General features: G+C 39.2%; 2 protein-coding genes across 5 annotated transcripts in view; both read right to left on the bottom strand.

Annotated features, from left to right (window-relative positions):
• Positions 1–18,546, bottom strand: part of LOC121293998 (echinoderm microtubule-associated protein-like 4) — a 363,716-nt gene that overhangs the window by 20,672 nt on the left and 324,498 nt on the right. For 3 of the 4 annotated variants that reach the window (XM_041217491.1, XM_041217498.1, XM_041217483.1), the window contains exons 21-22: positions 8,068–8,165; positions 1,651–1,738 (exon numbers count right to left, since the gene is read on the bottom strand). In XM_041217491.1, the coding sequence (XP_041073425.1) occupies positions 1,651–1,738; positions 8,068–8,165 (186 nt within the window). Of the gene's footprint in view, positions 1–1,650; positions 1,739–8,063; positions 8,166–18,546 lie in introns of all 4 variants that reach the window. The other variant, XR_005946679.1, reaches the window with a different exon arrangement.
• Positions 12,135–12,601, bottom strand: LOC121294022 (60S ribosomal protein L27-like). The gene has a single exon (XM_041217514.1). The coding sequence runs from the start codon at positions 12,576–12,578 to the stop codon at positions 12,168–12,170; it is 411 nt and encodes a 136-aa protein (XP_041073448.1). The 5' UTR covers positions 12,579–12,601; the 3' UTR covers positions 12,135–12,167.

Below are 18,546 nucleotides of genomic sequence, written 5' to 3'. Positions count from 1 at the left end.
TCAGGACATTAAGGTAGCATCAGCTTAAGGTAAAACACTATGGTTTATCAAGAGCCTATAAACCCATATGAAACTTTGGAGCACTGCTCAGTACTGAACTTCATACTGCAGGAAGGGTATTGAGGCTTTAGGCTCATGACAACACAGAAGGAGGCCATTCAGCCCATTGACATACTGGCTCTCTGTTGAGCAATTCAGTCAGTCCCATTCCTCCACTTTATTCCCATAGAGCTGCAAGTTGATTTCCCTCAAATGCTTATCTAATTTAGTTTTAAAATCACTCATTGTCTCTGCTTCTACCGCCCTCATGCGCAGCAAGTTCCAAGTCATTACCACTTGCTGCATAAAGAAGTTCTTCCTCATATACCTCCACCCCCCAGCTCTAGCATCTCTTGCCCAAAACCTCAAATCTGTGTCCTCTAATTATCATACCATGAGCTGATGGGAAAAATACACACGTTAGTACAAATTTGGAGCAAATATAGGCTACTTGGCCTCTTGAGCCTGCTATTTCATTAGTTCAATGCAGATTTCAGGTTACTATGATATAAGCGTGAAAGAATGGGATCAAGTAGATAGAAGCAGATTATTCTTTAGTAGTCGAGGGATCTAAACTGAAGAGCCATTGAGACAAGATTAAAAATACAAAATTTAGAACCGAGAACTAAATAAACTTATTTGCAAAGAATTGTGAAGATGAAGAATTCACTTTCAGGGTTAGTGGTAGAGGCAGATGCTATATCAACATTTAAGATTAGTTTTGATATGTGGATGAAGGGATATGGCAAGACGCTGGGTAAATGTGATTTGGATCATTTGCTTTTGTGTAAGGTAAACACCAGTGCAGACTGATTGGGCCAAATGGCCTGCTTCCAGGCATTTATATACATTTAAATCAATCCCCTTAACTTTACTTCCAGTTCCTGATTGATGTTTGTCACTGTTCCATATTATGCCCTGATATGCTTTTGTTACATAAAAGGAACTACGGTAAGAGTAAGTAATAATTATTGTCAGAGCATCAGTAGGCTTAGAGGCAAACATTCAGGCAAAGTTGGGTAATCTGCAGAATGTTGCTATACACCATTTCAGATTAATTTTCAACAGTAGGACATGTAATTACAATACGCTGGCCTGCTTACATTTAAAATATCTGTAATGGAGACAAATGACATTTGTGAAATATTAGAAATGCATTCAAAATTTATTTGATTGGTGTATTCGAGACTATATGGAACTCTGGAGCTTGGGGTGGTGAGAAGGGAAAACAAAACTATGCCACTGAAATATGTTAGCTACCACTATGTTGGCAGAGTTTAATATAAGGCCATACATACACTGTCCGTGAAATTTAACATTCCCCACAGAATGAGAAGTTGTAGCAGTCTTACTACAATCTGGCGTCAATCCAGCTCAGTGGTAATTTATAATGAACTGGGTTCTGTGCCTAGGTGACTAAACAGTGTAGAGTGCACTGGTAGTGATTCATAAATTCTGAGACAGAAAGACTGTCAATAAGATACTAAGTTTTCAGTTTAGTTTTATCACAGTCTGAAAGAAAATATATTGTTCAAAACAACAAAGAAACCAACAGAATACCTTAAAAAACTCTTTTTTTTTCAGTTTTGGAAGGAATATCAGGATACTTACAATATAGGATTTCATAGTCTCCCGAGTTAGACATTATGAAATTTGTATCTGGTGACCAGTCAAGGTGTGTAATATAACTGGAATGTCCCTGAAGAAAGGGAAAAAAACATCATAAAATCAATTCATAGATTATATGTCAATTACACCTTTTTTAAATTGGGTATAAAAATAGTAGGAATGCAACAGCTATCAAAATCAAGTTTCAAAATGTTGACCAGACAATACAATTTAGATTCAATTGTCCACTACTATTTGTCCTTTGCATTGCTAGAATTGAATATCTGGCTGCAGAAAATGGGTGGGAGTCTTGACAGAACTCTGTCCACTTTGCATGGAGTAATTTTTTCAGGTGGTTCCAGCAGTATAGGAAGCACCCATCCCAAGCAGGTGTGCACTTCATGGCAACATTCACTTTAAGCTCTGATATTTGGGGATGCAGGATAACATTGCTCATAGATGCCCATGCAAAATAGAAAGCATGGATTGCCAGGGAGTTCGATATACTGATTTAAAGGTAAGTACATTAAATCTGCAAGATTTAGTCACATTGTATTTTAATTATTTTCCTGTTTTCTTCTGCAGACACTTAGGATTGCATGAGGTTTTGTGCGTATTGTTCAAATTTCCTCTTGCTTCTAGCACTAATTCTGGTACCAATGAGTTTCAACGCTTGGAACAGGAGCAAGAGGCTCTAAAGAGAGATGTCAGGCAAATTAAGCTGTACAAGAAGTATTTGTGGTCCTCTCACTAGACTGGTAGTGGCAAACTTGGTTTTGGCAGACAATTAGTGCTTGCAGTGGTTCATCTTCACAAAAGAAGTTAAGGCAGCACTATAAGGATATGACTGACTAGCCATGATGTTGTACATGATGCATTCAGTAGCAAGACTTGAAAGGCATGTCAAGTGATCAGCAGGCAGTGTACTCTGATTAGCTTCACCTACCAAGATGCCAGTCATATTTACAGGTCCTAGCACATCTACACTGGCAATGGCTGCAGGGAACTGCTTACATAGAATCCAGATCAGGCGCCAGATGCAGAAATGCTACCATGTGAAAAAAAGGACCAGCACGTCCAGTGACAGTATCATTCAAACTATGGGTTGAAGCTTGACACTGCCTGGTCCACAGGCATGCTGCAATACTGCCAATTATGATGGTGTCATTAGAATGGCACAGTGGGTCACTGCAGCCATTGCATGCCACACCACCTCCATATCAGCAGCTATCAACTAGAATATTATTTGCTGGACTGCCATGTTACTTACCCTAGAGGCTTGTTGTGTTTCCTTTTCCTTAATTTTTGCAAGTCACTTTTCAGTTCTCCTTTCCTCTTTTGATTTCGGCAAAGGCAACCAATGGGGTTCAAGTGCCTTATGAACCTTTCAAAAAGCTTTAATAATTGTTGCTTCCTTATTTCAACATTTCCCTTTATCAGTTTGCCTTTAAATTTCAATTACAGGCAATCATAGGCTTTTCCATTTTCAAAGTGCTTCATGCACCCCTCCAAATCTTCATCTGAAATAACACATGAGCTAACCTTCATGAACTGGGTGCAACTAGTATATTTCCATTTGGGTCTACCTCAAACTTGCCACTAGCCATTAGGGGTTAAACTGTGTTTGCATTAGAAAATTGTGTTTATTTTTTCCTCAAAATTTAATTCCTTAAAATTAGGTGCATGAGAAGAAGGACAGCTGTACCACTGAGACAGCAAGAAAAACAAGTCACTACAAGTCTGTGATTCCCCAAACACTGGTTTTGTAACGAGATTCGATCAGAATGAACATAGACAGAAATTTTCTTAAGGAAAAGGGTCAGAAATCTCATCTACTTTTAAAATGTGTCTGCACACCATTTGAAGAATAGCACATTAAATAAAAATTGACATATTTAATAAGCTTCTTTTTAGGGGGAAAAATGGGCTTCAGTTGCAAAAGAATTTTTATAGCCTTGCTTTGTTCTTTTTAACAGACTGCTGTAAAATGCTAACTATTCATTTCAGAAAATCTGCCACATGTCTTAGAATAAATTTATCACACAAGGCGATTGAACAGAACTACATCAATCTTTCCAAACAAGAGTTTTAGCAAAGTACAACCTACAATGGCCAGTAAAGGGATATACTATTAATGCCAAATTTCACTTGTGTTGTATTTTTGGGGTAATAAGATTTTCCTTAGCTGTAAAAGGGAAACCAAATAACAATAAATTTATTCAGGAGAAACAGGTTTAAACTCAGAGGATAGGAACCATCTAGCAAAGTAAAATCATGTGAGAAAGATTAGGGCTGTTCAAACAATTTAAAAATCACATTTAATCTTGCAACACATTTTTAAACATTAATCTTGATGTTGATCACATATTTAATATAATTAATGCAGCTATTTTATTCAAATTTATGTAACTACTTATGCCCAATGTGATTCTTTGCACAAGATAGGGTACTTGCAGCCTAAATTCAGTGAAATTGTGTTTTTTGCCCCCACAGACAGTGAACTAAATCTTCCTAAATGACTCTTCTGCACGGTAAGTTTAAACAGTCCATACTGGTCAATTGCTTGGTCTCCATTACCAAATCCCATATATATTACAATTTCTGTTAAAAGGGGTAATCTAGGAACTTGATTAATCAGGCGAAAAACATACCTCCAATCATGGAGCAGACCAAAATATACTACTGGGCATATTAGCTATTCTATCATACCTGAAAACAATGTTTTCAAACCTGGCATAGTACAGTGGTTCTCAGACTTGAATCTACAGAGACTTTTCAGCAGGTCCATGATATAACCTCAAGAGTAAGATTCAGAGACTTTAAGAGGACAGGGCTTTTCAAGGGTGTCAGCTTACCCATAAGCCTGTAATGAATGACTACAGGAAATGGTCCAGAGTAAGCGAATGAGTGATGGCTGGAGATGGGCTTGGTGAGAGGTAGGAGTGGAGTGTGGCTGTCAGGCGAGTGGAATGGGGAGTGCTGAAACTAGCATGAAGATTTGCATTGTAAATAATCATCCGGTGGTCTGCTTATTTTTGCTGATTTTGTGTTGATCACTGGAACAGGATTTACTGAATTGGTTTGTAGTGCCAGTGAATTTAGTATAGGTTGTTACATTTGCCTGTTACCCTATATCAAATATTTTCATTGATATAGTATTATAATTTATATATGGTTGGGACAGGGGAGGGGTAGAATCTGTGATCATTAATCCGAGGAATCCTTCAAGCAGAAAAGCTCGAGAATCACTGACATAGCAGAAATAAGAGTTATAACTGAAAAGATCCCAGTACAAGCCTCAACTTGCAATCTCTTAAAGTGCAAGCTCCTAGGTTGTTAGGTGAGATCAGAAGCACAATAAGGAAACCAAGGACTTGGAACAACCATTTCAATGACACAAGATATTTCAGATATCTATCCTGCTCTGGCAGCTCCTCTCCACCTTCATATCCACAGATTTGGCAACTATTGCTAAATTGTAGTTTAAAGCACCCAGATTCATAAGAGTGAGCAAGGCCTCAGACCAATTTGTAGATGAAGGCTTTGGTGGCACGGGCACCGAGCCTGAGGCCTCCAGTGGGATGCTGAAGGCACTTAGTGCATGGGTCACTGAGTCCATTCTTTGCTTGACACACTGCCAGGGGTAATTAAAACATGCCTAATGTAATTGCGCCTCTCTGCCTCATGTTTCGCTTGCTGTGGACTCTCATGCTAATCACAGGCTTTGTGTGGTAACTTCTGTGACTGTCACATTAGAAAAGTAATTGCCAAAAATAGTTAATGCACTAACATGCTGAAGTTAACTGATTATTTGGCAGCCCCAAAAAAATGCAACATTTGCATGTTATTACAAAAATGTCATTTATCTTGAAGTTGATATAGCTGAACCGATGAATTGTTAGTAAGAATTCAGCCAAAATTCCTCAGTTAATAAGACTTCACTGATCATCTTACATTCGTTTAATTTCCCTGCAATCCAGAAGCTGAATTCCAAAAGTTAAATGTTTTTGTACCATCATGAGCAGCTTATTGCCATTCTGTGAGAAATTTGGCAGCTGTATAAAATTCCTTTGGCTGAAATTTGAGCTTTGAGAGCAGGCTGGATTCTTGTTTGAGAAAGCCAGAGCTTTAACCTTTGTGACTAATCTTTCTTACTGAAAAGAAAGCAATTCACCAATTTATGTTTATTGAGCTTTACTGATGAGAAATCCAGATTTCTGTATTACACATACAAACAAAAATCAGATTTTCCTAAAAAGGAATTTAAGAGTTTCAGACATTACAATGACCATTCACTGCTCAATCACTGTGGAGCAGCAATCAACAAAATAAATGCAACACTGAACAAACCAGTAGAGGACAAATTTGAAGAAATCATGCTTAAATTGTAGTGCTCTTGTCAGGGCACATCTTGAATGAACAGTTCTGATAACAGAAGCAGGGAAACATTTAAGTTAGAAGACTGATCCATAATTCTTGTGGATTGAATTATGTGGAAATACTGAACAGGCTTGTTTAGAGATACACAATACAGTAAATAGTATTGTTCCAAAGTGTATGCAGGAAAAGAAGGACCTGGGGAAACATGAGCATCGATCTTTGAAGGTGGTAGAATATATTGAGAGAGTGGTTAGCAAAGCATATGGGGTTTTAGGCTTCATAAATAGAGCCATTGGATGCAAAAGCAGGGAAGTTATGCTGAACTTTTGAAAGCTCTGGTTAGGCTCCAACTAGAATACTGCATCCAGCTCTGGTCACCACACTTGATTGGGTGCAGAAGAGATTTACCAGAATGGTTCTGGGAATGAGGGATTTTAGTTCCAAGGTTAGATTGGAAAAGCTGGGGTGGTTCTCTGAGATGGTAGATTTGATAGAGGTGTACATGATGATGACAGGTTTGGATAATGTAGTCAAAAAAAAGTAGTTCCCATTAGCTAATGGTATGAAGAGGAGGGGACACAGATTTAGGATTTGGGCAAGGAATGCATGGGGGATGTGAGGATGAGCGTTTTTTATGTAGCGAGTGGCAATGATCTGGAACCCCCTGTCTACAAGGATGGTGGAAGCAGAGACAATGAATAATTTGAAAAGAAATTGGATGGGAACTTGAGGGAAACAAATTGCAGGACTATAGGGATAGAGCATGGAGGAATGGACCTGAATGGATTAGAACATAAGAAATAGGAGCAGAAGTAGACTATATGATTTACTGAGCTTGCTCCGCCATTCAATATGATCATGGCTGATCTTCGGCTTCAATTCCACTTTCCCATCCTCTCCCCATATCCTTTTATTCCGAAAGACCAAAAATCTGTCTATCTCAGCCTTAAATATATTCAACAATGGAGCATCCACAACTCTCTGGGGTAGATAATTCCAAAGATTCGCAACCCTTTGAGTGAAGAAATTTCTCCTTATCTCAGTCCTAAATGATCATCCTCTCCTCACTCATTCCTCTTTCTCAAATCATTTCCTCATATCTGAGCAGCCAACACTCACACTCACCCTCACTTTGTGCCATCTCATACTCATCTGTCAAAGTCACCTTCCATAACATGTTGCCCTTCCCCTCTCTCCACAAATCCATTTCTAACACTCACAATGCTCTGCTTTCTTTCCTTGCAGAAGAGAGTGCACAACTCCAAGGAATGGCAGAGAGTGGGGGGCGGTGGGAAGAGGGCCCTCTCAGCATGGACTCAATAGGCCGAATGGCTTCCTTCTGAGCTGTAATGACTCTAAGACTTCTCAGAAAATCAAGTTATCATGTTTACAGCACCTCACAAAGCACTTATTTGGTGTTGAAAAGGTGCATCATAAAAGTATCAATTTTATTTTTTTCCTCAATAGTTTTTCACAGCTGTCTCCATTGATCAAAATCTAGTGGCTGGTCTAACAGTAAATATATTTCTGAGGGTTTAAAATACAAATCACAGGGACCTACATGTTCTTATCCAAACACCATATGATGTATGTTAAATATTACTTTTGATAAATTAATGGTAAATTTAATTGTCTTAACAGCAAGTTAACTCAATATTTTGTAGGCCAAGGTTAAAGTCATGGTAATAAAATTACATTGGATATTTCAACAGCTTTTTACAACATGAGCATTTCTTTCAACATCAATGGTTTGCAAGCTGAAAGTATAAAAAACAGGTCAACACAGAATGACATACACTTTCCTGTACTTGCTCTAATCTAAAAGTTACATTTGCATTCCTGAGTCAGTTGGGTAAAAATGTATGATTTTCTGGAATGATAGTTCTGCAACTCATCATTTAAAAGGAAAGTTAAAAAAAATGGAAATGCATTTTCTGAAAGTCTATGCATTTGCAAAGCATGCTCAGTAAGAAATCAGTAAATGTCCATACTTCTCTCTTTAATTCCACCTCATATTAAACATTTTTAGTACTCACTCACAGTGCATTTTCCTTGTCTGCCGTATTTTCTGCCATTTTCGGCTACTGTGTAGATGTAAATAAAATTGTCATGGGACCCCACTGCCAAGTAATTGCCATCTGTAAAAGAAATAAAAAACATTCAACCAGACATATATTAGCAAATTATAGCCATGCATTTTCAGCACATCAAGCTCCGTGAGTATCTAAGACAGAAGAGCTGCTGTTGAGCATTCTAGAAGCATTCTAGAAGTTTGAACAACATATTAAGCAATTTACTGAGACGATTAAATGGATCCCTCTCCCCCTCCGCCCAAAATATTCACACACTTCACTTCTATGGTGGGTTGCTTGCCATAATACAATCTGGGGCACAAATTATGTCATAATTTGTATCAATAGTGTTCTGAGCTCAGCTAGCGTTAGTTACAATTTAAGCCAAATGTGTCCACTCAGAAATTTGAAAGTTGAATTATCTAACTGGGCTCAAGCCCAAAAGAATTGGGGCAGAGCAAAATTTATGCCTGCCCTATATTGCTGAGTGTTAACCAAGTCGTCATTTCTGGGATCAGCATCATTTTAAGAAATAAAAGAAGAAAATTCTGGAAATATTCAGCAGGTCAGGAAGCATCTGTGGAGAGAAAAACAAATTAACTTTTATCACATTATTAAACTGAACTGCCAAACATGGGTGCTGATGGCTGACCTTGAAGAAAGCCACATAGAAATCTAGGGGTCTTTGTGGCAAGAACTTTACCTGTCTCACCATGCAATTGATTGTAGTACACTGTAACCTATTCAATCTGGAATGCTTGGTACCAAGTCATCTCTGGATTATAGAATGACTTTAGAATGCCTAACCATAAGTATGTGAACCGGAAAACATCGTAGATATGAGTATTTACCTGAAGCATATGGTAAAATATAAAGCAGTAATAAAAATTGGTTTCCAAAAAAGAGTTCCAGCCTGGAGAGGTTACAGTATATTTTTTAATGGAGATTCCCAGCATGGATCTGCAGTGCTATCATCATGCTATCATCAAGCACCAGCCACATTAAAGAATTCTCACAGACAGCCAATTAGGGAATGAAAGGCACTAAAAGCCAAAACACTTCCTAATTTTACATGCAGTAAAATAAAGATTAGCACATACACATGAGATGAAAGTAGAAGCTGAAATATCATGAGAGCTTAAAAAAAATCAAAAAATCTAGCAATTAAATCATGAGACATTTATTAACATTCCACCAATAGAAATTATTTTGGGGTCCAGATCTGTTGTTAAGTGATAGTTGTTGCTCTGATCAGCATTGAAAACCCAAGTACACCTGATTAACAAGGTGTAACCTCTTATGTGATTACTAACAGCGATATAGGAGCAGAAAAGGGAAAGTTCACACCACATTAACAGGTTTCACTGATTACTGCTTCTGGGGATGGGGAGGTCAGGGTGCATAATACAGCCTGTTGGAGCAGTGAATGATGGACCACAACTTTAAGATTTCTGCATTGGGATCAGTTTCAGAGTGTAATGGTGGCAAACACTGACAGTTTGCCATCAAAAACACCTCACAAAATCCAGACATTACTTTCTCTCCACAGATGCTGCCTTTTCTTTTTTGTCTTCAGATTGCCAGCATCTGCAATATGTTGCTTTCTTCTCTTTTTAACAAGTTGGATCTGCTCTGGGCATTGGGAAAGCCTCAGGTTTAAAGTTTGCCTATTGGGAGTTGCAGGTTGGAAACAGGAATTAAAGGTTTCCAATATTTTAATTTGCCAGGAAATATCTTAGTAGCTTTTGCAGTACCAAAGTAATTTTGTAAACTCTCTAGGGAACCCCCACTTTCTGCTGAATTCTGTTGTAAAATAGCTGGTGGTTAGAGAAGGAGGGAGGCCTCTTTGGAACAGTGATATAGAAGGCCCCAAAGAGATTTACTTGGGCCCAGCAGTTAATATCAACACCCTGCACGTTATTTAGGACAAGAAAAACTTTAATGACCATATAAAGACAGTCAAGATAAGAATATTCATCCATATCTAAGAATGCACTATACTAAGCATGCCTGCCACTTTTACTAACTTTCTTCCCACACTGTGTCCAAGTGTCTTAATTGGTTATCAATGCCCATGATGTAGTGCAGCACACCTTATTGTCCCATCTTTCAATCTAAAATGTTTCCTCATTCACACTTTTACATGCATTTACTCCAAAAATGCTTTGCACTGTCTATGTATTGATATCTGTATTTTACTGCAGCTATTAAGAACAAAAGGCAGTTCTAATGTTTTGTATTCTTTTTTCAAGAGAGCACATAGGAGAGCCAGAGTGGATATTTGCTCTCGGCTCCTGCTCTTTCTAATCTCCGCTCTAACTCTTTTGGCTCCTGCTCTTTCCAAAGCGGAGATTGGAAAGAGCAGGAGCTGAGAGCCAGAGTGATGATTCGGGAGCCAGAGTTTTAAAATCAACAAACAAAAAATCAAGGAGTGATGACATAGGACAGCAGGTAGGTGGACTGGTTGCTGAGTTTTACTGTTTTTTTGTCACTAAGCTAGGAAACTTGCTTTACTTTACTAAATTACTAACTAAATTTGATGAGTGAATTAATTCATAGAACTAAAGTAGCCAATTAAGTAACAATTAATTAATCAAAAAATAAATTAAGGTTAATAGACATGGCAGAGCAGATGGTGTGCCTTAACTGCAGCATAAAGTGCAATGCTCAAGGCAGCCATGACTGAACTTGCTGTTGCCTTGCAGAGTAGAATAGACAGCCAGCAGCCTCCTGATGCATACATGTGGCCAAACAGTTAATGTTAACAGTTAACAGTTCTGTCGAAGGGTCATGAGGACTCGAAACGTCAACTCTTTTCTTCTCCGCCGATGCTGCCAGACCTGCTGAGTTTTTCCAGGTAATTCTGTTTTTGTTGTAGTTAATGACAAGGTACTTAACCTGTTCTGCTCAAGCAATGGCAACTTTCTGCCACTGCTGGAGCACTTCAGTTTAAATAACCCATTTTTTTCAATATGTTAATTCATCAGGTTATGGCTCCCTGCAGTGCTCCCAACATGTTTACACGAACGTGCCCCAGACCATTTGCTTTTCCCATTCACCATTATGAAAATTTACTTCTGGCTCTCTTCAGCCCATTAACAAGCTCCTCAACAAGTAGTTAATTGGAGGCAATCAGGTTGTCAGCTCCTCCTGTTCTAGCTTGCCCTCGCTTTGAAAATTGCAGCATATTCTTGAGGTGCCAGAAGACCAACGTGCCCTTTGGGAGTGTTATTTTCAAAGCCTGTCCGCACTTAACCTTGCCTCCCTGGGCGTTGGAAAATCTATCCCCTGCTGTGTGTTCGTCTTCTTGGTAGAGGAGATTAGAAACATTCTGGAAATAATGAGGAACCAAGGGTCTACTGGGAGTAAGGAACTTAAAGAAATCAGTAAAAGATAATAAATAATACTGGAGAAATTAATGGAATTAAGTGGTGATAAATCTCCTGGACTTGATGACCTGCAATCCTATTGTTTTAAAAGTGGTAGCTGCAGTCCTAGAGAATGAATCTTCGAGAACGGTTTCCAAAGATCAGAAGGCAGCAAAGATAACTCTGCCATATTAAAAAAAGAGGTAGAGAGAAAAAAGGGAACTACAGTCCAGTTAGCCTAACAGGAGTCAGCAAGAAGCTAAAATCTATTAGGGATGTGATAACAGGGCACTTATATATAAATCATAACATGAAAGGGAAATAGTGTTTAACAATTCCGTTCAGGGTTTGAGGATGTAATTAGTAGGGTATATTGGGGGGAAACTGTATATTTAGATATTGGAAAAGTGTTCAGTAAGGTGCCACACAGATTATGACACAAAATTTGGTCTCATGGGATTAGGCAGGACAGGTTAAGTACCTTGTCATTAATTGTTTGGCCACATGAATGCATCAGGAGGCTGTTGGCTCTCTGCTCTCCTGCCTGCTCCACTGTGCAAAGAAACAGCAAGTTCAGTCATGGTTGCTAGCTACCTGAGCATTGCACTTTTTTTTAACTATTCAAGCAAAGTAAATTTATTCATATACTACACCGATGCTCAAAACATTAACTGAATATTTATTTATACTGAAATACAATTTAGAATCGGAGCTTCTGGAAAAACCATTTATTCTTTCCTGTCTTGTACCTTTCCTCAAACTTTACTTTGGCTTCCCGTCTGGCTTTGCGTTTCAAAGCAGGATCCCTAAAAACATCCTTGTTCACAATGGTCTTATCCAGAGGAATGTCAACTGAGTATCTGGTTGGCATCAGGTGGTTGTAGTTATATACTTTCACAAAGGACTTGATCTTGGATCTCTTGGCCACCTTCTTCTTACCCATTTTGGCAGTCACTTTACGAGGGTAACGATCTATACCAGCAACAAGAGCATGACTGTAGGGTCTGTCAGAGGTTCCATCATCGATGTTCTTCACCATGACACCTTTGCGCTCGGCGTAGCGTCCGGCCAGCACCAGAACAACCTTCCCAGGTTTCATAAACTTGCCCATTTCGGCTCGGTTGCTGCTGCTCAATGGCCGCCACCCGCTTGAAAGGAAGTTGCCTGGCTCAGCATTGCAATCAGCATTAAACTTTTTTGATTAATTACTTACTTCATTGGTTTTTAGTTCTATGAATCAATTCACTCATCAAATATATTAGCACAGATTGAGAGTTGGTTAATGGACAGGAAACAGAATAAGTGGGATGTTTTATGGTTGGCAGGCTGGTACCGCAAGGATCAGTACTTGGACCTCAGCTATTTACAATCTATATTAATGACTGACATGAGGGGGCTGAGTGTAACACATCCAAGTTTTCAACGATAGAAAATTAGCTGGCAAAGTAAGCAGTGAAGAGGACAAAGAGTCTACGGAAGAATATAGACATGTTGGGTGAGTGGGCAAGAAAATGGCAGATGGAATACAATGTGGCAAAGTGTGAAGTTATCCACTTTGATAGGAAAAGTTAAACGGATATGTTTTGAATAGAGAGAGATCAGGAAATGTTTGCATTTAGAGAAATCTGGTTGTCTTTGTACATGTATCACAGGGATAACATGCAGATACAGCAAGCAATTTGGAAGGCAAATAGTATGTTAACATATGCCACAAAGGGATTGGAGTATAAGAATAAAGAAGACTTACTACAATTACATAGGACATTGGTGAGGCCACACCCAGTGTGCAACTTTGGTCTCCTTACCAAAATAAGGACATAATTGCCCTCAAGGGAGTGCAGAGAAAGTTCAATAGACTGGCTCTTGGGTTGAGGTGCTTAATAGGTGGGGATCCATTTACCAAATCATGCAGCAGAAGACATTCATTAATCAACTTTAGTTCAATACAAATAACAGTTTCCACTCTTCCCTTCTGGATCCTCTCCCTGTCCAAAAGCAAACACCCCTACTGCGGAAAAACCCTTTCCGCAGTAGGGGTGTTTGCTTTTGGACAAGGAAAGGGTCCAGAAGGCTTCAATAAGCATCACCTGCTCTCAATTCACTCTGAAGCTTGTCCTGGTTTACTCTTAAAGGGATCTGCATTTCTAACATTGTTGGAAGGGATTGTCCGATGAGAGATTAAGCAGAACATTTCTATATTCCCTGGAGTTTAGAAGAATGTGAGGTGATAGAATTGAAACATTTAAGGGGTTTGACAGGGTAAATGTTGAGAATGTTTCCCCTAGCTGGGAAACCTACGACATTGTCTCAGAATAAGGTGTCAACTATTTAGAATTGAGATGAGGAGAAATCTTTTCACTCAAAGGGTGCGAGTCATTGGAATTTTCTATCCCAGAGAGCTGTGGATGCTTAGATGTTGAGTATATTCAAGATAGAAGTCAATCGATTTTTGAGTACTAAGGGAATTGGGTTTATGGGGATAATGCAGAAGACTAGAGCTGAGGTAGATCAGCCATGATATTGAATGGCAGAGCAGGCTCAAAATGCCAAATAGCCTACACCAGCTCCTAAATCTTATGAAATCCTCAGATAATTCCTTATACAGTGACACGTGAATTCAACTCTTCTAAAAATGCTCCTAACTTCTTTTCCTCCTCTAGATATGGTGCATCTAACAGCACAGGTCATTCAAACCTCTGGCATTACTTCACAGCATTTACTGTCGCTACCTCTATTACACATAAGCGGGAGTGCACTTGATGACACGCAGTACAAGTAAAAAGGAGCAGTGGCTCATGAAATGGGAGACATTGCTGGTTAGAAAGTCGGGCTGCTTTGCCTTTTGGCTGAAGAGCTCAGAGATCTGGAGCTTACTGTTCCCCTGTTGAAAGGGCAAGGCTGGTAGAGCATCAAGCTGTGGTTTAGCCACTGGAAATGATTTCATACAGCGTATTGCAGATGGAGCTCATGTGGGGGAACCTACTAAAGTCATGCATAGTAGATCGAAGAACGATATGAAGCCATGATGGAGAAAATAGTGAAGTGTGTCAGTCAAATTAAAAAGCACAAAGCCAACTGCAGGAATATCACAATTGGGGTTCATCATTAAATTGAAAGTCGCTGGAGAACGAGGAAGGCAACAAGCAAAAATGAAGAGAAAAGACTGCAAGGCATAGGTACCAGTCTGTAGGTCAGTGACACTGCGGCAAAACACCAAGTTCGCTGGTTGATGGCTACAGAGCGGGAGGTGGTGCTACATAAGCTGGTTGCCAGAAGAATTACCCTCTGTGCTACCCAAACCAGCCAGCTTTACAACATTCCTGAAAATAAATGGAATAAAATTTGATCCCAGAGCTCATTATTACTGTCATTGAGTGGACCAACTTTATCAGTCTAGTGTTCGGACTGGGTAAGGTTATTCTGGCTTTGACAAATTAAATAAATAGACATGGACAACCAGAAAACAGGTCTCCAATGATCTCCTTGGTAACATTAGGTCTTTTTTCTCTCAAAGATCTGAAGCCATGCAGTGTGTGCGCCTAATACTCATGGCGTGGCTGGAATTCACATGCATGGGGGTGGTGCATATGTATGTTCGTCCACTAGCTGTATTTGAAGCTGACAGGCATAACAGGAAGGACACAGTGCTGGGTATGGACTGCTGTAGGGATACAGTGAGGGTCATCAAAAATAGTGTCAAAACAATTAAAAGTTGTTCTGCATATAGATATGTACCTGTCCAAAATGAGCAAGTGATATTTCTAATCATTGGAAATGACCGTGGAAAACAAGGCATATTATAGTGGTACTGAAGGTGCACTCTTGTTCCATGTCCTCAATTTAGGCCATCAGATCAGATGGCTGCGAATAAAAAAAATTCAGAGTGGAATTGTTACCCTTTTCTAAACCCTCTAGTTATGTAGGTCTTTTCAATGCAAGTTAAAGACATATGTAGGACAGTTTGCTTTTATTTAATTTTGCTCTTCCATAGTTTCTTATTAGTGCTGCTCAACCGCGTTCACTTTGCTGTTTGAGAGCAGGTTTACGTAACTGTCATAATCACTGAAATATATTTCTCAAAAGAACTATAGAAATGATCCCTAAGAGTATAGGATTTTTGATTAAAGGCTTAAAGATGTTCTTGAATTTGATTTAAAATCTCCCAATTCAAAGGAGTTAGTTATAGAACAACAACCTGAATTTATAAAGCACCTTTAATGTAATCAAACATTCCTAGACAGTTCATAGGAGCATTATAGAACAAAACTTGACATTGAGCCACAAAGGTATATAAGGGAAGAGGACCAAAAGTTGTCAGTCGTTGGTTTTAGGAACTGTTTAAAAGACAAAAAACTAGGGAGAAGGAATTCCTGTAGGGCCTTGACAGCTGAAGGCACGGCTACACCAATTAGTGGAGTGAATAAAATCGAAGATGGTCAAGAGGCCAGAATTAGAACACAGATATCCCAGAGGGTTGTGTGGCTGGAGGAGACAGAGATAGGAAGGGATGAGACCATCGAGGAATTTGTTAAAAAGGAGCATTTTAAAACTGAGGCACTGCTTCACTGGCAGCCAATGTAGATTAATGAGCACAAGGGTGATGGGTGAATGGAGTTGGTGCTAGTTAGGGCATGGGCAACAGAGTTTTGGATGACTTCATGTTCACAAAGTGAAGAAAGTGGGAGGCCAGCCAGAAGTAAGTTGAAAGAGTCCAGAGGTAACAAAGACATGGATGAGGGTTTCAGCATTAGAAGAGCTCAAGAAATTATGAATATCAGTTCATTCTTTATTATAGGCCTTTATTAAAATAATTAAAAGGTCAATGAACACAATAAGTAAATGCTTATTTTGCATCACTGTCGTTGAAGGGCAAGGCTCTACAACACTAACTTGGCAAACTCAGACTGAATTAGAAGTATTTTCACAGTTCTTGGCTGAGTCTGTTAACTCAAAATACATGAAGTACAACAAATTACAAATGTGGAGGAGTGGGCTGACCTTAGCAAAAGGTTTTATTTTAACTGACAAATCAACATATTGCTTTGGATTCAAATCAGCAGAGGTTCTGGGTACGCTGACTTGTCTGATATATCTTAAGTTCCTGGAATTACCTACTGACATCTATACAAATTTGAGATTTTGTTTTTGAGTTTGTAATAACTGTGATGCTTGGTACATTTAATAAGCAATATTGGACACAGCCAGCTGATTGAAACTAGATTAAATCCTGGAAGTGTAACCTTACTTTCTCTTGCCTCTCAAGCCTGCTGTGGCACTTGCACTTCCTCCTGGCTTTTCACATGCCCAGCCAAGAGGCAGACCCTGCACTTGAGGCCTGATCAGGCCATGCAAATGGCTTGGGGAACAAAAACAGGATCAGTTGCCTTCTCACATACCGGATGCCAACAAAGGAAATCTTCTCCTACTATTTCCTCTCATTAACAATGTAGTGTTTAAAATTAATTTTTTGTCTAAGTCATGGTTTTAAATGTGTGCTAGCACATAAATCATTGATTTGTTAATTTTAAAATTAAAGAAAACAGTCTTAAAATTGATTATTAGTGCTTATAAGATAGGCAAATAGGACAATGAGAATAAAACTAGAGAAAACATGTAAAAGAAAAATCACTAAGTACAAGCAAAGTAAGAGGATCAATGGATCACACTTCTAGAAAAGGTAGAGAATTCAGAGTCAAATGATAATTTTTAAAGGAGCTGGATTGATATTTGTTGAACTGGTATTTAGGGTCATGGAAATAATGAAAAACGTTGGTAGAGGCATTGTCATGGAGAATGCACCAGTGGTGGTGACTGACAGTTAACTGCCAAGCATTGTTTGAAACTTAAACCAGGCAGCTTGACCCTGATTGATCAAGGCATTGCCTTGAAGAATGAGTCAGCGAATGGCTGTCACTTATTTTAATTAGCTGAAACAAACGCCATGTGTGTGCATGGTCTTTCTGTCTGCAATGAACAGGGCCCTGTGTATTAATGTACGTAGCTTCCAGTACACACAAATACACCACACTGTGAGCTTGACTGACAACCTTAAATTGGCTGTCAGCATAATTCTTAACAGACTGAAGATTACATAGCAAATGTTGACCAACCGCAGAATCACATCTAATGCTGGACAATGTGTATTGAGTTTTGCAAGCACAGGCTGGTTGGGTACGTTCTATACCTTGCCCGTTGCAAACAGCGGCAGGGACATGCTGTTTGACACTGTAGAGGTGTACTACCGAAAGGTTTCTTTAGTTGAACAACAACTTTATTTACAGAGCTGCAGTAGCTGCAAGCCCCTAGCAAGGCTACAATACATTCTTTGGACTAGGAAAACTCCGCCCCTTAAGCTTCCCCATGCTCAGTGCAGACTGGCTGTACTGACCACATCCCCCTTACTCAGTAAGACTGGCCTTAGAGCAACAATCACCACATCCCTCTCCCTTTAATTCCTTGTTTTACATTCCTTATTTACACAAATTACTTCTTTACAGGTGAATAGAAAACAATATCAAAAATCTTAGAAATAATCACACTGGCACTCTGTCATGAATTCAGATTATACACATATACATAATTCCAGTAATTATAAATCAATTCTGTTCTGGGTAGAGGCGCACAATTCTATAGCCCGAGACTCTCCTACAAGATCAACACTAAAAGGAACTGCGATAATGGGTACCTCTTCTGGCAGAGGCAGCTCATCACTATTCGATTCAATGTAGATATCAGTCATGTCTAAAACAGGTCAATCAGGTACTTCGGTGCTTACAGGCTCAATAGCATTCCTTGGTGGCAACACTGACTGTAGAAGTGTCACCTTGCTCCTCAGGTGATCCACGTGTTTACGAACGATCTGGCCTTCCAATTCCACGTGGTATGAAAAAGGTCTGGTCTCACAGACAATACTTCCAGGGATCCAACTTGGACCGCTACCTAAGTTTCTCTCATATACGGCTTCATCTAATATAAATTTCTGGGCTGTACCCTCCCAGGTAAATTTGAAAACATGAGGCTCAGTCTTGTTCTGAGACAACACTTTATAAGCAGCTTTGCTGGTAGAACTCCCATTGTTG

The sequence above is a fragment of the Carcharodon carcharias genome, chromosome 2 (assembly GCF_017639515.1).
Source record: "Carcharodon carcharias isolate sCarCar2 chromosome 2, sCarCar2.pri, whole genome shotgun sequence".
Lineage (NCBI taxonomy): Eukaryota > Metazoa > Chordata > Chondrichthyes > Lamniformes > Lamnidae > Carcharodon > Carcharodon carcharias.
Note: the sequence above shows the minus strand (reverse complement) of the source record. Positions and strands in the feature narration are given on the sequence as shown.

Excerpts from the sequence above, each read along its gene's own strand:
- LOC121294022 (XM_041217514.1), bottom strand. The coding sequence starts at position 12,578 with ATGGGCAAGTTTATGAAACCTGGGAAGGTTGTTCTGGTGCTGGCCGGA.